Genomic DNA, 15,496 nt, shown 5'->3' on the forward strand with positions numbered 1-15,496 from the left:
AATCAAGCAGCCCACTGTAATTATCACGTTGTTCCAATGCCCGTTTAGCACCTTTGACGCTAAGCTATTTTAAATAAACACACACAGTCCCGTTGTGTTCACAGCCAGCCTCGGGGCTGCCCCAGGAGCCAGCAGCAATCATTCCAGCCCAGGAACCAGCAGCAAGTTTCACAAAGCTTCACAAGGTCGTTCCCTGTTCCACTGCCAGCCCAGAAGAACCTTGTTTCAGCCATCACTGCGTGAATGCATCAGAACCTTCCAGCAATGCTCTGGAGACTTCACACCGGGGAAAGGCCAACATTTCACAGCCCTGTTTTTACCCAGGTGGGAGGAAAGCTCAGCTCGCTGCAGGGCACGTTGCACGCAGACACTCTTCACTAGCTGAGGAAAACACAATTGCAGGTTGTGAAGTACTCCTTGACCTTGACAGACAGGGTAACAGGATTCCATTTCCTCGGGGCTCCAGCACAGCAAGGGCACAGCACCGGCAGCACAGGGATCCAGGAACCCCTTGGCAGCTCCTGGGCCTCACCTGATGCTACCAACAGCAAAGTCTGGGGCAGCCTGAGGCTTAAACCAAAACTACAGATGCTCCTTGGCACAGCAGCAGCAGCTGGATAGAGACAATTGCCTTTCACCTCCAGTTTACATCCTGTCAGCTAAATGTGATCTGTAGGAAGATACTTCCAACAAATCAAGAACTCCACAAGGGATCAAAATTCTAAACATAAATACAATTAAAGCCTTCTAATATTAATGCACACTTTTTATTATATTAAAATCAGGCAATGGTCTGATACAATAAAAAGGCTGCTTATGGAATACTGTTATGTTAAACTTTCAGTACAGAGGATGTTAAATCCTTACAACTAATATTTTCCTCAGAAGTTAATGGAAACATCAATTGTTCATTGACTTGACAGCTGCTGCTTTAAAATGTGTTTATTTTTACTCTTTTCTTTTTTTCCTTTTTTTTTTTTTTTTTTTTTACACAAACACTGAATTTTTCATAAAACTTAGGACACACTAGGTTGGTTTCCTGTAAGCTTGCATCCACATTGCAGCAGTTAGTGGTCCGGAACAGTAAACCAGAAAAGGCAGTGATTTGCCAGGATGCAAAGCCAATCAAGGTCCTTAATCTGCTGTGCCACTGCTTCCCCAAAATCTTCACTGAAGAGATTTCTAAGACTTACAGAACCCTAATGAAATCTTCCACCCGGGTTTGATTTGTCTGTGGCTGTCACATCTTTAGAAGGGGCAAACACAAGTGCAACGTTTTGTTAATGAACATTCTTGGGTCAATCCAAAGCACCAAAACACAGCGATTTGAGGGTACCTGGAGCGTGGTCACAATCTCTGCGTGCAGAGTCTCCCCCACTAAGGTTTGGCAGCAGAAGGTTTGGGCAATCCTGGTAAATTACTGCTCTTTTCCCCACTCAAAGCCTATCTAAGAGCACGGCCGTGGCCAGCTTGGCGGTGTGGCAGCAGTGCTGCAGGGAAGGGAAAACCCACGTTTGCCAGCAGAACAGATACTCTTGTTTCCCAGGCTGGTGAAGACTAAATTTGTTGCAAAACCAAAATGATAAGCAGGAGGGAATAGGTCAAGTTATTGCCCCGAGGCTCACCCCTGGGCCAGGGGTGAGAAGAGTCACCAAGAGGGGCAAAAAGAAAGCAGCACCCCCACTAAAAAGAGGGGAAGAGGGAAGAGATTAAAAGAACCCTGAATCCCTCACCCAAAGCTCATGTCACTGGTGAGGGGGACCAGGAAGAGAAATACAATCTATGCCTTGGCCAAAGGAAAGAAGGAAAGCTTGCCCCAGATTATCAGGGCATTTAAAAAAAATAATAAAAACCCAAAAACGACCACAGTCACATTCAGCCTTTACTAGAGCGAGCACAAAGGGAGGGATGACTGAGGTTAGCACACATCCCCAGTAGTAGTCCATACAGCCCAGTGTAGCACTGGAAGCAAAAACCTTTGTGTCTACTCTAATAAATAGCCCTGAGCTTCGACTCTATTGCAAAAGACAGAGAAAGAAAAAAAATAACCCAGGCCAGACACACAGCAAGGTGATTGTGGGATGGATCCTTTCACAGTTAAGTTGGATGTGCCACACTGGTCTTGACAGTAATAAATTTAAATAGACTTTTCCTGATACCAGAAGTTCAGCTATGTGGACAGTGGTTACACGACAGGATTATTTGTTATAGCACAACTTATATTTCAAATGAAAAAAAAAATTAGTATCATTTACAGTATCTCAAGAAAAACTTCCTTTGAATGGGAACTTCCTTTCCAGTATTTTGAGGTCTACAAGATGCATCTAGAAAATTTACTACTGTGGAAAATGAAGACAGCTTAAATTGAATAAGGGGGGCATGTTGGTTTGTTTTTTTTTTAATTAATTGCTGTAACATTGTCCTTCAGGTGGCTGAGGAAGTTTCATATTTTCTTTAGACATCATTAGACGCCGAAGCTCTTGCAGAACAACTTTGATACTATAAGAATTCTGCCATTTTGCTAGGACTGATATGGCTCTGGGGTCCACCTAAAACAGACAAAAAGACCATTCCTGTCAGAATTGGTTACACTTAACTCCTCCCAGCCCCAACTACAGATCTCACATGAAATCTGAGTGGGAGAAATCAAATCAAGTGTTATTCTAAAAGCATAATAAATCATCACTTGTCCACTTCCCTTCTACCCCCTTTCCTTCTCCAACAAACAGCACCACAAGCAATGAGCAGCTAAGCAAGCTGCAAGTATAAATAAAGCATTGAAGCTGCACAAAAAACCCAACAATAAAATGAATAAAAGCAAAAAACTTACCACTCCATTAGAACTATTTACTCCATTCATATTAATTTTTGTTACAAATCTTACAAATGGAGGTGCTTCTGGATACTTAGGCCCACATTCTATTTTAAGGCTGTATATTCTGTTTTCATAAATTGTCTGAGGGGAAAAGAAAGGGGGAAACAATTACATCAGGCAGTTCAATAAGCATTTGTTTAAAGCAGTGGCTACTTCAGGAACATGAGAAATACCAAAAGTGTGGGCAGCCATGCAGACACTATGCTGGCCACCTGTTTTTAGTTCATTTTATAATATTCAGAGTATCTAATGCTTCTCCAGGGTAATAAATTCTGCTGGTGTTTGTGCATGGAGCAGCCCTGAGCTGCATGCAGGGCTCTGGGGTCCCTGGGGTGCCTGAACACCCACCCCACCCAGGGAGCAGGCAGAGGGAAGCCCAGAGTGCACAGCCAGCACAGAACTGCAGACAGAGCTGCAGCTCTGACACTGCCACTGGTTTTGAACAGCCTGTGTCAACAAGGTGGCTCCCTGGCTGTGGGACATCACCACAGCCTGGGGACGACACAATGTGCAGGACAGCAGCACACAGGCAACTCCAGCTCTGCATAGCTGCTCCTTTTCCCCACTGGAATCCAGCACAACATTCTCCCACTGCTGCAAGCGTGACTGCTTTCCACCCGGAGGGAAACTGCACCTAGCTTTTGTCCCCAGCCAGTATTTCCACATCCTATAAGAACCACAATGGTAATAACTGAATATGAGCAGTGATAAAAGGAGGAGAGCACACAAGAATGGCTGCAAGTCCCCAGGATCTCTCTCAATACTCTGCTGCCTTCAAGCAAGGAGCTCAAAAGAAGTCACAACACTTCTGGCAAGAAGATCTCTACTCCTAAGTCTAAAAAAAGGAGAGGCAGAGCTGACTCCTCTGCTGATGGTCCTGCAGCCTTGGTTTGCAGCATGGCAAGAACTGCAAACTTCCATCACTGCTGGCAAGGCTGCAGGCTCCTGTTTGCACATTTCAATTCCTATTTAATTTTCAAAATTAGATTTCAAGGTTGTTTAAATTTTCCATAAAGCCTATGCACACAGTGAGCTTTCTTCACAGCCTTAATGCAGGCTCATTAGCACTCTCCTAATGTTCCAAAATCAAATGCTGTTCTAGAAAACAATTTGGGTACATCATAAACGAATGAAATGCTCGTGACTGGGGAAAGATTAGCAAAGGCAGACAACAAGTAAACAACACTTCTGGGTGAGACAGAAAACACTGCATGTATAATGCCTTCATAACACACGTTCTTGTACAACCTCAGTGCCTGTCAAAAAAGGCAACTGACAGAATGGGAACACAGAGCAGGAACATGATTAAAGGTCTGTAAAGATTTTCATATAATGACCCCTGGAATTACTGAGAAATCATAGTGAGGCCAGATGTAGAAGACATCTGCTACTGCAGGAAGGAGAATTGGCTACTTGCACTCCATCAAAGGATATTAAGGAAACAGAACAGTGAAACTGGAGACAGCACACAAGTTCTGATTTTAGAACACATGCAGACATTCAACACACAATTAAGTCCCCAACTTCACTACCAGAGTGTAAACCCACATTTAGTAGGGCTGGGGGGAAAAGAGAACACAACAATACTCCCACAACGACGAGCTGCATTGTAAGATGCTGCTTTGGGAGAGGACATTCAGAGAAGAGACTGAAATCACTAAAATTTGAGTTTCCTCGGTCAGCTGAAATCCTACATGAGCTGGTCAGTCCTGCTGCAATAACAGCACCCCATAAACTGAGCAGGAACCAGAAAAACCAGCACAGAGCATCCCCTGGCACCTGCAGCAGCTCCCTTTGGAACCTCACTAGTTGAGGGGTTTTAAATCTTGCTGGATTCAAGGGTAAGGACATCAGAATTCTGAGATCTCCGAAGTTATGTCTAACTGAATCTGCAAATACAAAGCAGACAGGTAACAGAACTAACCAGAGAAAGGCACCAAAATGTTTCCAGTTATAAGCAAGAAGCCATAGAGATACATGAAACCCATTATTATAAAGAACTTCAACATAAATCATTTCCTGAAGTGTTTTTCTCACTCCTTTGAATTTTGCTTATTTTCTACTTCAGTGGTTAGGTTAGGAGAAGGGGGAAAAAAAGGAATAGTACTATTTCAATATTTAAGTGGATACTTACTCTTGGAGGCCCAATAATCATTCCTGTCCATCTTGTAAGTGTCATATCTTCATCATCTTCAAGGCCCCAGCTAACTGTTCCATCCCCTACTCCCTTCTGACCTTCTTCAAGTTCTTCCAAAAGACGAAAATTACGAGGAACTTTTACTCCTGAAACAATCAGAAAAATATCTTCAGTTGAGAAATCTAGTAAAGAAAAAAAGCTAGAGTAATTTCCCTGATACTTTTGGTCATTCTACAGATCATCTTTTGGGCAAAACCATAAAAATACCACTTTTTGAATGATAATATTTCAACATTAAAAAAAGCTATTCCCATATTTAGCTTGGATTTTACAAGCAAAATCAAGGTATCCCCAAATAACCATTCTAGATGGCTGACAGGCCACATGTTATGGCAGGCAGTAAAATAAAAGGAAATCTCTGTTCCCTCAAAGGTACACACAGTATTATGGAGCTCTAATTAGCACTTGTCTATATGATTTATAGTATAAAAATTTAGAAGTTTGTAAAAAATGACACCATGAGAGGCTTGACAGCAGTTGACTCAGAGCTTTAAAAATACCTTTCAAAGCAAATAAAACTCTTTCATAACATTAGTAGGTTAATCTGAAGTTAATTGAAGTGGGCTTTGTCAGCAGCAATAGCATCCTTTGTACTTGTGACCTCCACCAGCAAGGAATTCCAGCAGTTTGTGACTACTGGCACAATTCTCCTCAAAACAGACAGCAAAAAAGGGAGATTTCCTTCTCCCCATTTCATGAATGGAAAACGATGGCACAGAGAGCCAAGGTCACACACCCAGCCCGTGGTGAAGGAGGGTCCTGGAGTCAGTGGGTTGCACTGCTCTGCAGGGGATCTGCACCCCAGGCACCCCAGAGCAGAACTGCCCTGAGCCCACTGCTGGGATGGGTGTTTGGGAAGGGACAAAGTCACTGCACAGGAGCAGCTGGAGAGAGGACACAGGACATGCCAGAGGAACAGCAGTGCTGACACCAAGGCCAGGGAAGGACATGCAGCCCATGGAGGTCCCTGGGGAAGCACAGACCACCTGCAGCCCATGGAGCACTCCTTGGCCATGGGCAAAATACAGAGGACCTGATAGTTTTAATCTCTGATTTTGCTGCACAATCAGTGGTGTCCAAATTTCATTCAAAAACATGCATCAAAGAAACCAAACCAGCAAATGACTAAAGAAAGTGGTTTGTTGGATACACATCTAACGTGATCATATCCAAGAACATCCTGGGCAGCAGGACTCAGCCATAGCTGAGCACAGCACAGAACTCAGACCCAGCAGAGAGGTGCCAGCACCACCAGAGCTGTCCTGGCACAACCAAAGCTCCCATCTGGGGGTGCTGAGCACAGCTCCCTCTGCCCAATCCCCTCCCAGCCACACCGTGCTGTTTCCATGGCTGCTGAGCAACACAGATTTGGGCTGTGAAAGGAAATGAGTCAGTTGGGGCTGGTAAAGCCATTGCCATGAGACTGCATAGCCCCAGACCTGGGTGGTGACAGGACCTCCTGGGCATCATTGTCATGTGCCCTGCATGACAAACGCCGGCATTTACTGTCCCACAGAATCTTTAAATGATGAAATGTGTATCCTGTGTGCCTCAGACACGAGGGTTCAAGTCTGCCAGTCACACCTGAGCCATGACAGACGAGCTCCCTCATTTTCAGTTCCATTCCCAGTGCTCTCCATGCTGTAGTTTGGGGGAGGCAGAGCAGCCCAGCTCCAACACCTGGGGTAAGAGAGCTGGGGGACATGATTTGAAGGACAAGGTGCAACCTTTGCTTGCACACCCCACCTATTTCCCTGTTTTTGCTGCAGTGGATGCACAGGAGAGCTGCTGCTGGGGAATGACTCACAGCCAAAGTGCTGCCCTGGCAAATAGGGCCAGGGTGGAAGGGCAAACAGAAGGTCCTTCTGGAGGGGAATTCTTCCCCAGGGCAGGCGATGCCACAGAGAAAACCCTGCCCCAGCAGCCATCACATGAATGCCAAAAAATGCTCCCACTTCCACACCACAACATCAGTGCTTAACAAGCATCATCTCTGTGCCTGTGCCTCGCTCCTTAACAACATCACTTCATAGTTATCGGTGGTGCAAAGACAATTCACTGGTATTTACTAGGACCAAACTACACAACCTAAGAGGAATCAGCTTCACGGCTGACAAAAATATTGCCTGTCCACCCTTCCTCTGAGCATCAACTCTGAGTGATCCCTCTGAGCATCACACCCTGTCCACCGAGCCAAGCAGGACTCTTTAAGTGAGCAGGTAATTAGAAATGACATCATCACGTACAGATTCCTACAGCCAAGACTGAAAGGCAGCCTTAGCTCTGACATTGTTACCCAGAGCTGGGCTTGGTTTTACAACCTCATGGGAGGAGAAGGCAACTTAATTGCTGAGCTCTCCCTAGATACAGCTGCTCTGATTCAGCATGAATCCAGCATGAATCAGAGCCATAAAAGAGTCACACAGGATTTCTGAGCTCTTTGGCAAGTGTGAGGTCTCTAGAGAGCTGGCGAGTCACATCGAGCACTGATTCCTGTCACATGGAAATCGGTTACAGGAATGAGTGCTCATGCCACAGGAACTGCTCCTTGTGAGCACTGCAGGGCATCATGGCAAGGGGGTGCCCAAAGGCAAGGACACACATTTGTTTAATGCACTTCATGGCAAATAAAATTTGATTTGAGTTTTATGCGCTTCACAGAAAATAAAATGACCATGGGAGATAACTGGTAATTTTACAAGAGGTGACCCTGTCCAATAGCACTGCTGCTTTCTAAATATGTTTTACCTCTATTCTAAAGCTCAGGGTGTAATGTGGAAGGACCATCACCTCAGCTATCACAGAAGGTGGCAATTCAGCTCCTCCCCTGACACATTCTCAGGAAATTCATTCAATAGAAAGAGAATCACACGTATTAACATAAAAGAATATGCCCATATGACCATAAATTCTTTATATAAATAAACTTCCCTTAAGCAAGGCAGAATAAAGACCAGGTTCATCCTTCTGGTCAGTCTGGAAAGATGCACAAGGCCATTAAGCCAACTCCATCTCCTCCTCGTTTGCAAGGGCCTGGAGCAGTCCTGCTCTGCTGCCACATCCTGCTGGGACCCGAACCTCACGACCTTTATCACTTGTGATCACACACAACTCATCACCACCCCGTTTCCTGTCCATCAAGATTCCTAGAAAGCAGCCAGACCTGTCCTAGGCACACACAGTATCTGCCAAATAAATGTCCATGCAGAGTCAGGAGATGTCCTGTGTCCCCTGACAGCACCAGGAGTTTCCTCTCTCACCCCCCAATAAAAATCTTGCACAACCTTCTCAGTGTAGCAATGGAGACTTCCATGGCAGCAACCAAACCAACCTGTTTTCCTAAGAGCCCTTCATTTAACACAAGAAAACCTAAATAAAGTGAGAGGCAATTAAAAAGTAATCAGCTTGTCTAAAGTACTTTCAGTTACGCATTTTAATTTAGCCTTCACTATGGTTCAAGATGACTCTCAAATAGCAGCTTCATTTGAAACATAAATATAGTAATATCTCAGTAACTGCTTCACTGCAGCTTGTCTAACCTCACAGAAATACTCCCAGAAATGGAACTGAAAACATATTTCAGAGCAAAAAGAGATATTCACTATTAATCACAACAGCAAACCAGTGAGAGTTAAATCATGACTGTAATGACTAGGCAAGCTCTCCAGTGACAGATTTGAACAATCCTTCCCAAAGCACAACTTTCTGCAATGTGGATTTACAAAGCCTCAACCCCACACGAGTTCAGAAGCTACAAAACGTTAAGGAAATAATTTTATGGCAACCAGAGAGGAGAAGTGAACCACAGATTGTACTTCATGGAGCTCAGAGTTGCAGGTAAGAAGCTGGGTGACCTCGTGACCTCCTCTTCAGCCTTCAACCAAATCAAGACCTTCTGTTTTCTGTGTCAGAAATTTCCCTGGCACCTCACAACTCAGCTGTTTGTAAACCAATGAGTTGCAAGACTGAGCCTGCACACTGAAATGGGGACAAAAAAGGAGTCTGACCTGGTCAGAATCTCACTAAAGAACAGAATTATCCTGAAAGACATTAAATGCCAGCTTGGACTTTTAAAGATCTTAAAGCACTCTCAGATTTACCTTTTAATGCAGCACTACTAAAGATACAGATACACAACTGAATGTCTTGCAACAACTTTAAGAGAGACCTTATCAGGCTGAGATTCTTCTCATCTTACTCACAGACCACACTTTTCCATCTCCATCTTCCTCAGTTCCGTAGCCAAAGTAATTTCACATCCAGACACCCTGTGAAGCTGAGAACAGCACTGTGAAACCAAGCAGGCCATGTGCCTTTAGGGACAGATCCTCTCCTCCAATCCTTCTGATCAGTGGCAGCAGAACAAAAAATACACCTCGCAAAAACTTCAACGTCAGGTTTCTCTCTCCTCTCTAAAGTGAGATCGAATTACAAGCACTTCTCTTCAGGGCTGAAGCACAGGCACAGCACACCTCAGCAATCCCCCAGAAAATGGGGCTCTGAGGACAGGAACTGTCTTTTACTGAAGGCTTTTCCACATCTTCACTGGCAACAAGCAACTTACCAAACTGGACAATTCAAACTCTGCTTCCTATATTAGTTCCCGATTTACAGTAATTCATATGAGCTGAAATCCAACAGCTTTAAACACCTCTCAGTACATTAAAGTGCTTTCTGTTGCTTGTTTCTGTGTATTTGATACTCAGCCTTAATTACATCCTTTTCAGTCTGTGTTTCATGTCTTTGCATTGACTGCAGATAATGAATTGGACAGCTAATCCTTGCAGCACTGGGACTGTAAAAAATACACAAGCCATTCCTTGTCACAATGGTATATAAAGTTTCTGAAGTGATGGAATGCTTAAAACCAAATAAAAGGCTTTCAGCATTTGTCACAAAAGCTTTCAGGAGACAGGAACTTTGGATTTCTTGCATTGCCTTTACAGTCACAATTTCCTCTCTGATGATGCAGTAGTGAGTAGTGGTACTGAGATATTTTACAGACACAAAAATAACTTCCTGTGCACTTCAACAATCTGAAATGTTTTCTGTTCTGTGCAAGCTTCAGCACTGGTTCTACCTTTCAGTGCTTTAGGCAGGCTCCTTGGAAAGAGGTCACTAAAACATCAGTGTGAGGCCCCCAGGTGAAGGCACAGGCAGGGTCACACACAGCCCCAGATGAAGGGAAACAGCCCCAGCTCACACCCAGGGGGATGAGGCACAAACCATCAATAACTGCAGCTCCACTGGTAGGAGTTGAACAGCACCCTCACCACCTGAAAATCCCAACTTTCACACCCTCACCAAACCTGTCAGTGTTACACCTGCCAGGATCCTTACCTGTCTATATATTCAATACACTAATTAGTACTGTTCTCAGCAACAATGCTGCTTTTCAAACATATTAAGTAATTTATATCATTGAAGACGAAAATATTCAATTCAGTATCATCTTGTAGGAGTGTTAAACTATTTACCTTTCTACTCAACCTACTGCATCCTTCTATTAGGGTGCAATCAACTCCTCTGGCACTATTTCACGTGCTCTCACAGTCCATCGTATTTAAGAATGCAGAATTTATCTTGCATTTTTCCTTCAATTACTTTTCCCCTACCTTTGAGTCTTTCACTTCCAGCCCCAGAGAGCCCTTGGTGCTGGCAATTCCTTGGAGAAAAGGATGTCCCTCCATCACCTGCACTGTGCAACACTCACACTGCAGCTCTCCTGTGCTTTTCACAAGCACCCCCTGGAGTTTACAGGGATGTTACAGGGCCCCCAGCAGTTAGAAACAGAAATTTTTAACACACTGTACTAACCCCAGTGTGTGCTTTTCTCTGTTAGGAGCATTAAGCCACATGTCCCAGCAGTGTCACAGCCATACACCCAATGACCAGTTCTCCTGCAGTTCTTCCCCTTCCTTAGACTTGGAAAAACTTAAATCTGGGCAAACCATGTTACCACTTAGCACTTCCAGGCTGTTGGCAAACACAGTGCCTCACAGCCCTGCAATGGACCCACGAAACTGAACTGGGAGAGAAAAGTGGGTGAAGTGAGGTCATTCAACCTTTCTCAGGGTGAAAGCAGAGAAACACAATCCCCCAAGGCCAGCATGGCTGGGTTTTGACTCATTATTAAACCTGAATCTGCAGGACAGCAACGTGGTGCAAGGCCTCTGGTGTAACTGCAGCCCAGCAGGAGCTCTGAGGAACTCCTGGGAGCTGAGCATTCCTGCAGGACACCTCAGTCTGAAAGAGGGACATACACAGTGGAGTCTCCTAGGAACAGCCTTATTTAAATCATTAAAGTCAACCCTTTCTTTTTATTCATACAGTAACGGGGTGTGTGGGAAACCCATATCATCAGCAACACAGGATTCCCCTCTTAGTGGTACAGATGGATCTCACATCTCAACATTCCTTCCAGGCTGAGGGTTGGGTTCTTCCTCTTGTAAATAATTTCTACCTGCTTAATAGATACAAATCTAATCTATATACCTGTGTAATTGCCAGGATCAGCCCTATGACTTTTTTAGGTTACAAGGACATTTGTTACAACTTCTTCTGGATGAGTAGCTGCTGTTGAAGACAGATGAGCATTTTTCATCTTTGATAAGTGTTTAGGCTCCATTGCTGAACCACCACAAACTCAAGACACCACACACATCCCAGTGTTTTACAGACAAATATGAACACACTAGGATTCCACAAAACAAGTTTTAGCAAACTGTGCTTCCCAGTTGAGTGAAGGCAGTATTGGGGCACTTTCCTGAGCAGTGGAGAGTGTGGAGGTGCCACCTGCAGCCCCCCTGCCTGTGCCAGGCCCTGCCCTCACTGCAGGGCAGCAGGGACCCACACAGCCTGCACTGCAGTGCCACTGCCAGCACCTGGGCACCGGGCTGCCCTTGCTCCCAGCACAGGAAAATCTGTCCTTTCCCAATAGTACAGAATGCTGGGAGGGCAGCCATGAGTTACAGCTCCCATCCACGGAGCCTCCCAGGCTGAATTTTGGGTTTTACTGCAGACATGCAGGGCTCCTGCAGCACAGCTCTGTCAGTCAGCCCTGGAGCAGCTGGAGAGCCATGAGCCCACACTGCACACAGGGACACTGAGGGACACACAGCGCTGGGGACACCAGACAGCTGCCACAAACCCAGGGGACAACAGCAACAATGCAACAGACACACCGTGGCCAGCAGCTGTGCGTAACAACAGCCTGTCCCACACCTAACAATTCACTCACAGCTGCACTGGCTTGCAAAGGAAAGTGTTTGCCTTGTTCTTCCAGCCAAACACAAAGTGCAAAGTCAGCAGCTTGGAAGGATCACTGAGAATGAGAGCAGGCAGGAGAATGTGACTAACAGGGGAAGAAGGGTCCCTTCTCCCGAGGAGAATGTGACTAACAGGGGAAGAAGGGTCCCTTCTCCCGAGCTACACTTTTTGTGTCTTTAGTCAACACCCGACACGTTCAAACACAGATCTGTAACACAATCCTCAGGACAGCAACCACTGCACCTTAGAAGTGTTTGTATTAACTTGATTAACATGAATTATGTGCACTGTGATGATTATTCTTAAAATCCAAGTGGTCATTGACAGAGAACTAACTGTAAAAAAAGAACTCTGAAATGCTTCTATTATATCCCCAGCAGTCACGTTCTTGTGAGCACACAGCCAAACCTCGGAGGGTGCAACTTGAAAACAAGCACTACAGGGGCACATGTGAAACCCTCCCTGGACTGAGGAAAACAGGAAAATGAAACTGCCTCAACAGAAGTGACTCTGATTTACTCGATCTGCTGAAGTTCACTAGAGGATATAAACAGAAAAAAACCTCACTCCAAATCTAGTTGCAGTATTTTTGTTTAATGTGTAATGATAAATGCAAAGGGAGAGTGTGTGTAACTGCTGAAAGCTGGTGTGGAGCAGGTTTGAAGGGAATAAAAAATTCGGTGCTTTTCTGGAGCACAGACGTCCTGACACGGGAGTTACACACGTCTCCCGGAACACAGAGAGGAAATCAGCGAGAAACGCTTTTACAGCGCTGATTTCACTCACGTAGCTGCAGCCACAGCTCGGGGACTACCGAGAGGAGAGCAGCCCTGGCTACACGGCATTGGCCAGGAGAGCAGCACGGCAGGAAAAGAGCCCGAACGACGGCCCGGGCTCGGGGCTCGGCCCCGCCAAGGGCTGCGGGCCCGCCCGGCGCCCCGGCCCGGTCCCGGTCCCGGCCCGGTGGGACACGCGTCCCGCAGGGCCCGAGCGGCCCCGCTCGCGTCCGGAGCCTCACCGGGGCCGCTCCGAGCGCGAGGCCTCGGCAGCCCCGGGGAAGCGCGGCCGGGCCCGCCGGGACCCGCGGACGGCAGCGGGGACGGCTCCGGCTCCACCCCCGCCCCACCGGGCCCCGCTCGGGCCGCGCCGCCGCCCCGTCCCCCCGGCCGCAGCCACCCCTCCGCCGGGCGCCTCCCGCCCCGCCGTCCCCGGGCGCGGCCCCGCGGGTGCCCCGGGGCGAGGCGGCCCCGGCGCGGCCCCGCCGCCCGGTCTGGCCCGGCCCCGCTCACCCGCGCCCGTGGTCGCCGCCATCTTGCGCCGCCGCCGCCGGCCCCGCCCCCGCCTGACGTCACCGCAACGCGGGAACTGCGGCCGCGGGCGCGGCGCGGGCGGGCGCGCTAAGGGAGCTCGCGGCGGGGCGGGGCCGCGTGGGGAGTTCCGTGGTGCACGCGCGGCGCTCCCGCAGCTCCGCGGTGCGGGCGGGCGGTATCGCCGCTCGGTGCAACCTCGACACCGGACCCGGGGCTCCGCGACACCAGCGCCGTGTCGGGCGGGCAACATCCCTTCCACTCCGGCCCAGCCTCACCCAGCCTGCTCCGTGCATAACACGAAAGGAAAGTTAAAAGAAATAGGAAGGAAATGAGTTCTGCTTCGCTTCGCAACACATGTTCCAAAAACTGAGCCCCAAAACATCCTATGAAAATATCAGAAAGAATTACGAAACAAAACGTTTGGCAGCTTAAGCCCCGTTCTGCAGCGAGCCCTCCCAAACTGAGCTTTGCTCTGGGAAGCTGCTTTAAAACACCAGCCTAGTGGTAGTGATTGGCTTTTATTGCAACCAGCAACATTTCATGTCAGCCACGCTGAGCACGGGCTGGATCAAGGCAGCACGAAGGAAAAAGGACAAGGCAGCAGGAAAAGCATCGGGACAAGGCAGCTAGATGGCACGAGAGCTCAGCTCAGCAGCAGAACCGGGGCTGGTGCCCTGCAGGCAGAGCCCAGACCCAGCAGGATGATTTTCTGCATGCTGGAGGACTCATTGCACACCCTTCCATCCAGCATCCCCCTCCAGCGTTTAGGCTGCTGAGTCAAGGCCCAGGAGGATCACAGAGACAGGTTCCACACCCGAGCCATAAGCTCCAGGTGGGATTTCGAAGCACTTCGCAGTAATTTTTCTCAGTTTACTACAGTGCAACACTTCCCTGTGCAGCCGTGTCCCCAGACTATCTGTCTGTCTGGGGGGCTCTGCAGTGCCACAGCTGCACAAAAGGGATCATTCCTGCTCCTGGGATGCACATAAGGGATCACCCCTGCTCCTCCAAGCCCTCCTGACCACAAGATGCACTCACGGAGGGCAACTGTAGCCCTGGCAAAAGTTGGAGGCCTGAGAGTCCTTTTGAGGGTCCAGAGTTCTCCGTGGAGGTGAGACTGAGATCAGGGAACTTTTAAAAGCATTTAGAAGCACTGAACTGAAATGGAGGCCATCCATCCCTGAAGAGTTTAACAGGAGTGCCTTATTCTGCTTCAACTCTAATCTGTTCCTAATCAACTTAAGCTAAATTTTCTTAAGCCAGATTTACAGCCGTTAAGAAGGATCCAGGCAGCCTTTTGCTCCAGAATTGCCATATTGATTTTGTGGGAGCATCCATGTCTTTGAAGGGGTGGAGCAGGGACCTTGGGAGCTGCAGCCACGTTGGGTTTGGGGAGTCAGTCAGGGCTGCCCTGGAGCCCGGCACAGCATCCACGTGGAAAGTGCATCGGGGGATTAACTCTGTCCCAGTTTCTCATAATTAAGTAAGATTAACAGATAAATAGTCCCAGCAGCCACCAGTATGTGTAGCTCAGATTTGTTTCCAGTAAGGTGACAGCAGCCAGGAGAGGAGAGGAGGCCAGGAGAGGTTTGGGCAGCAGCAATGCCTTAAAAGCAGCACGTTGGAAGTACAAATTCCAGTGATTCCTGTCTCCAAATCCGTTTGTTCCATCCACTGCACCACTGCTGCTCACTTGGTATTTAAACCTGAAAGAGCTCTCAGAGGATCCAGTGCTTCAGGCTGACTTACACAGGAGCCCTGAACATCCACCCCATTCTGTCCAGAGCTCTCCAGAATCAACTGAAAGCATTTTGGGACTCCTATTGAAGAGGAAGAATTCTTTAA

The 15,496-nt window shown here is 47.4% G+C and overlaps 1 protein-coding gene across 1 annotated transcript; it reads right to left on the reverse strand.

Moving 5' to 3' along the window:
• Positions 1–748: 748 nt before the first annotated feature.
• UBE2V1 (ubiquitin conjugating enzyme E2 V1) lies at positions 749–13,775 on the reverse strand. Its single transcript, XM_014876112.2, has 4 exons — positions 13,631–13,775; positions 5,010–5,158; positions 2,831–2,956; positions 749–2,549 (listed from the first exon to the last, which is right to left on the reverse strand). The coding sequence occupies exons 1-4, from the start codon at positions 13,650–13,652 to the stop codon at positions 2,403–2,405; spliced, it is 444 nt and encodes a 147-aa protein (XP_014731598.1). The 5' UTR covers positions 13,653–13,775; the 3' UTR covers positions 749–2,402.
• Between the last annotated feature and the right edge of the window lie 1,721 nt (positions 13,776–15,496).

The sequence above is a fragment of the Sturnus vulgaris genome, chromosome 17 (assembly GCF_052056855.1).
Source record: "Sturnus vulgaris isolate bStuVul1 chromosome 17, bStuVul1.hap1, whole genome shotgun sequence".
In the NCBI taxonomy this organism is placed as follows: domain Eukaryota; kingdom Metazoa; phylum Chordata; class Aves; order Passeriformes; family Sturnidae; genus Sturnus; species Sturnus vulgaris.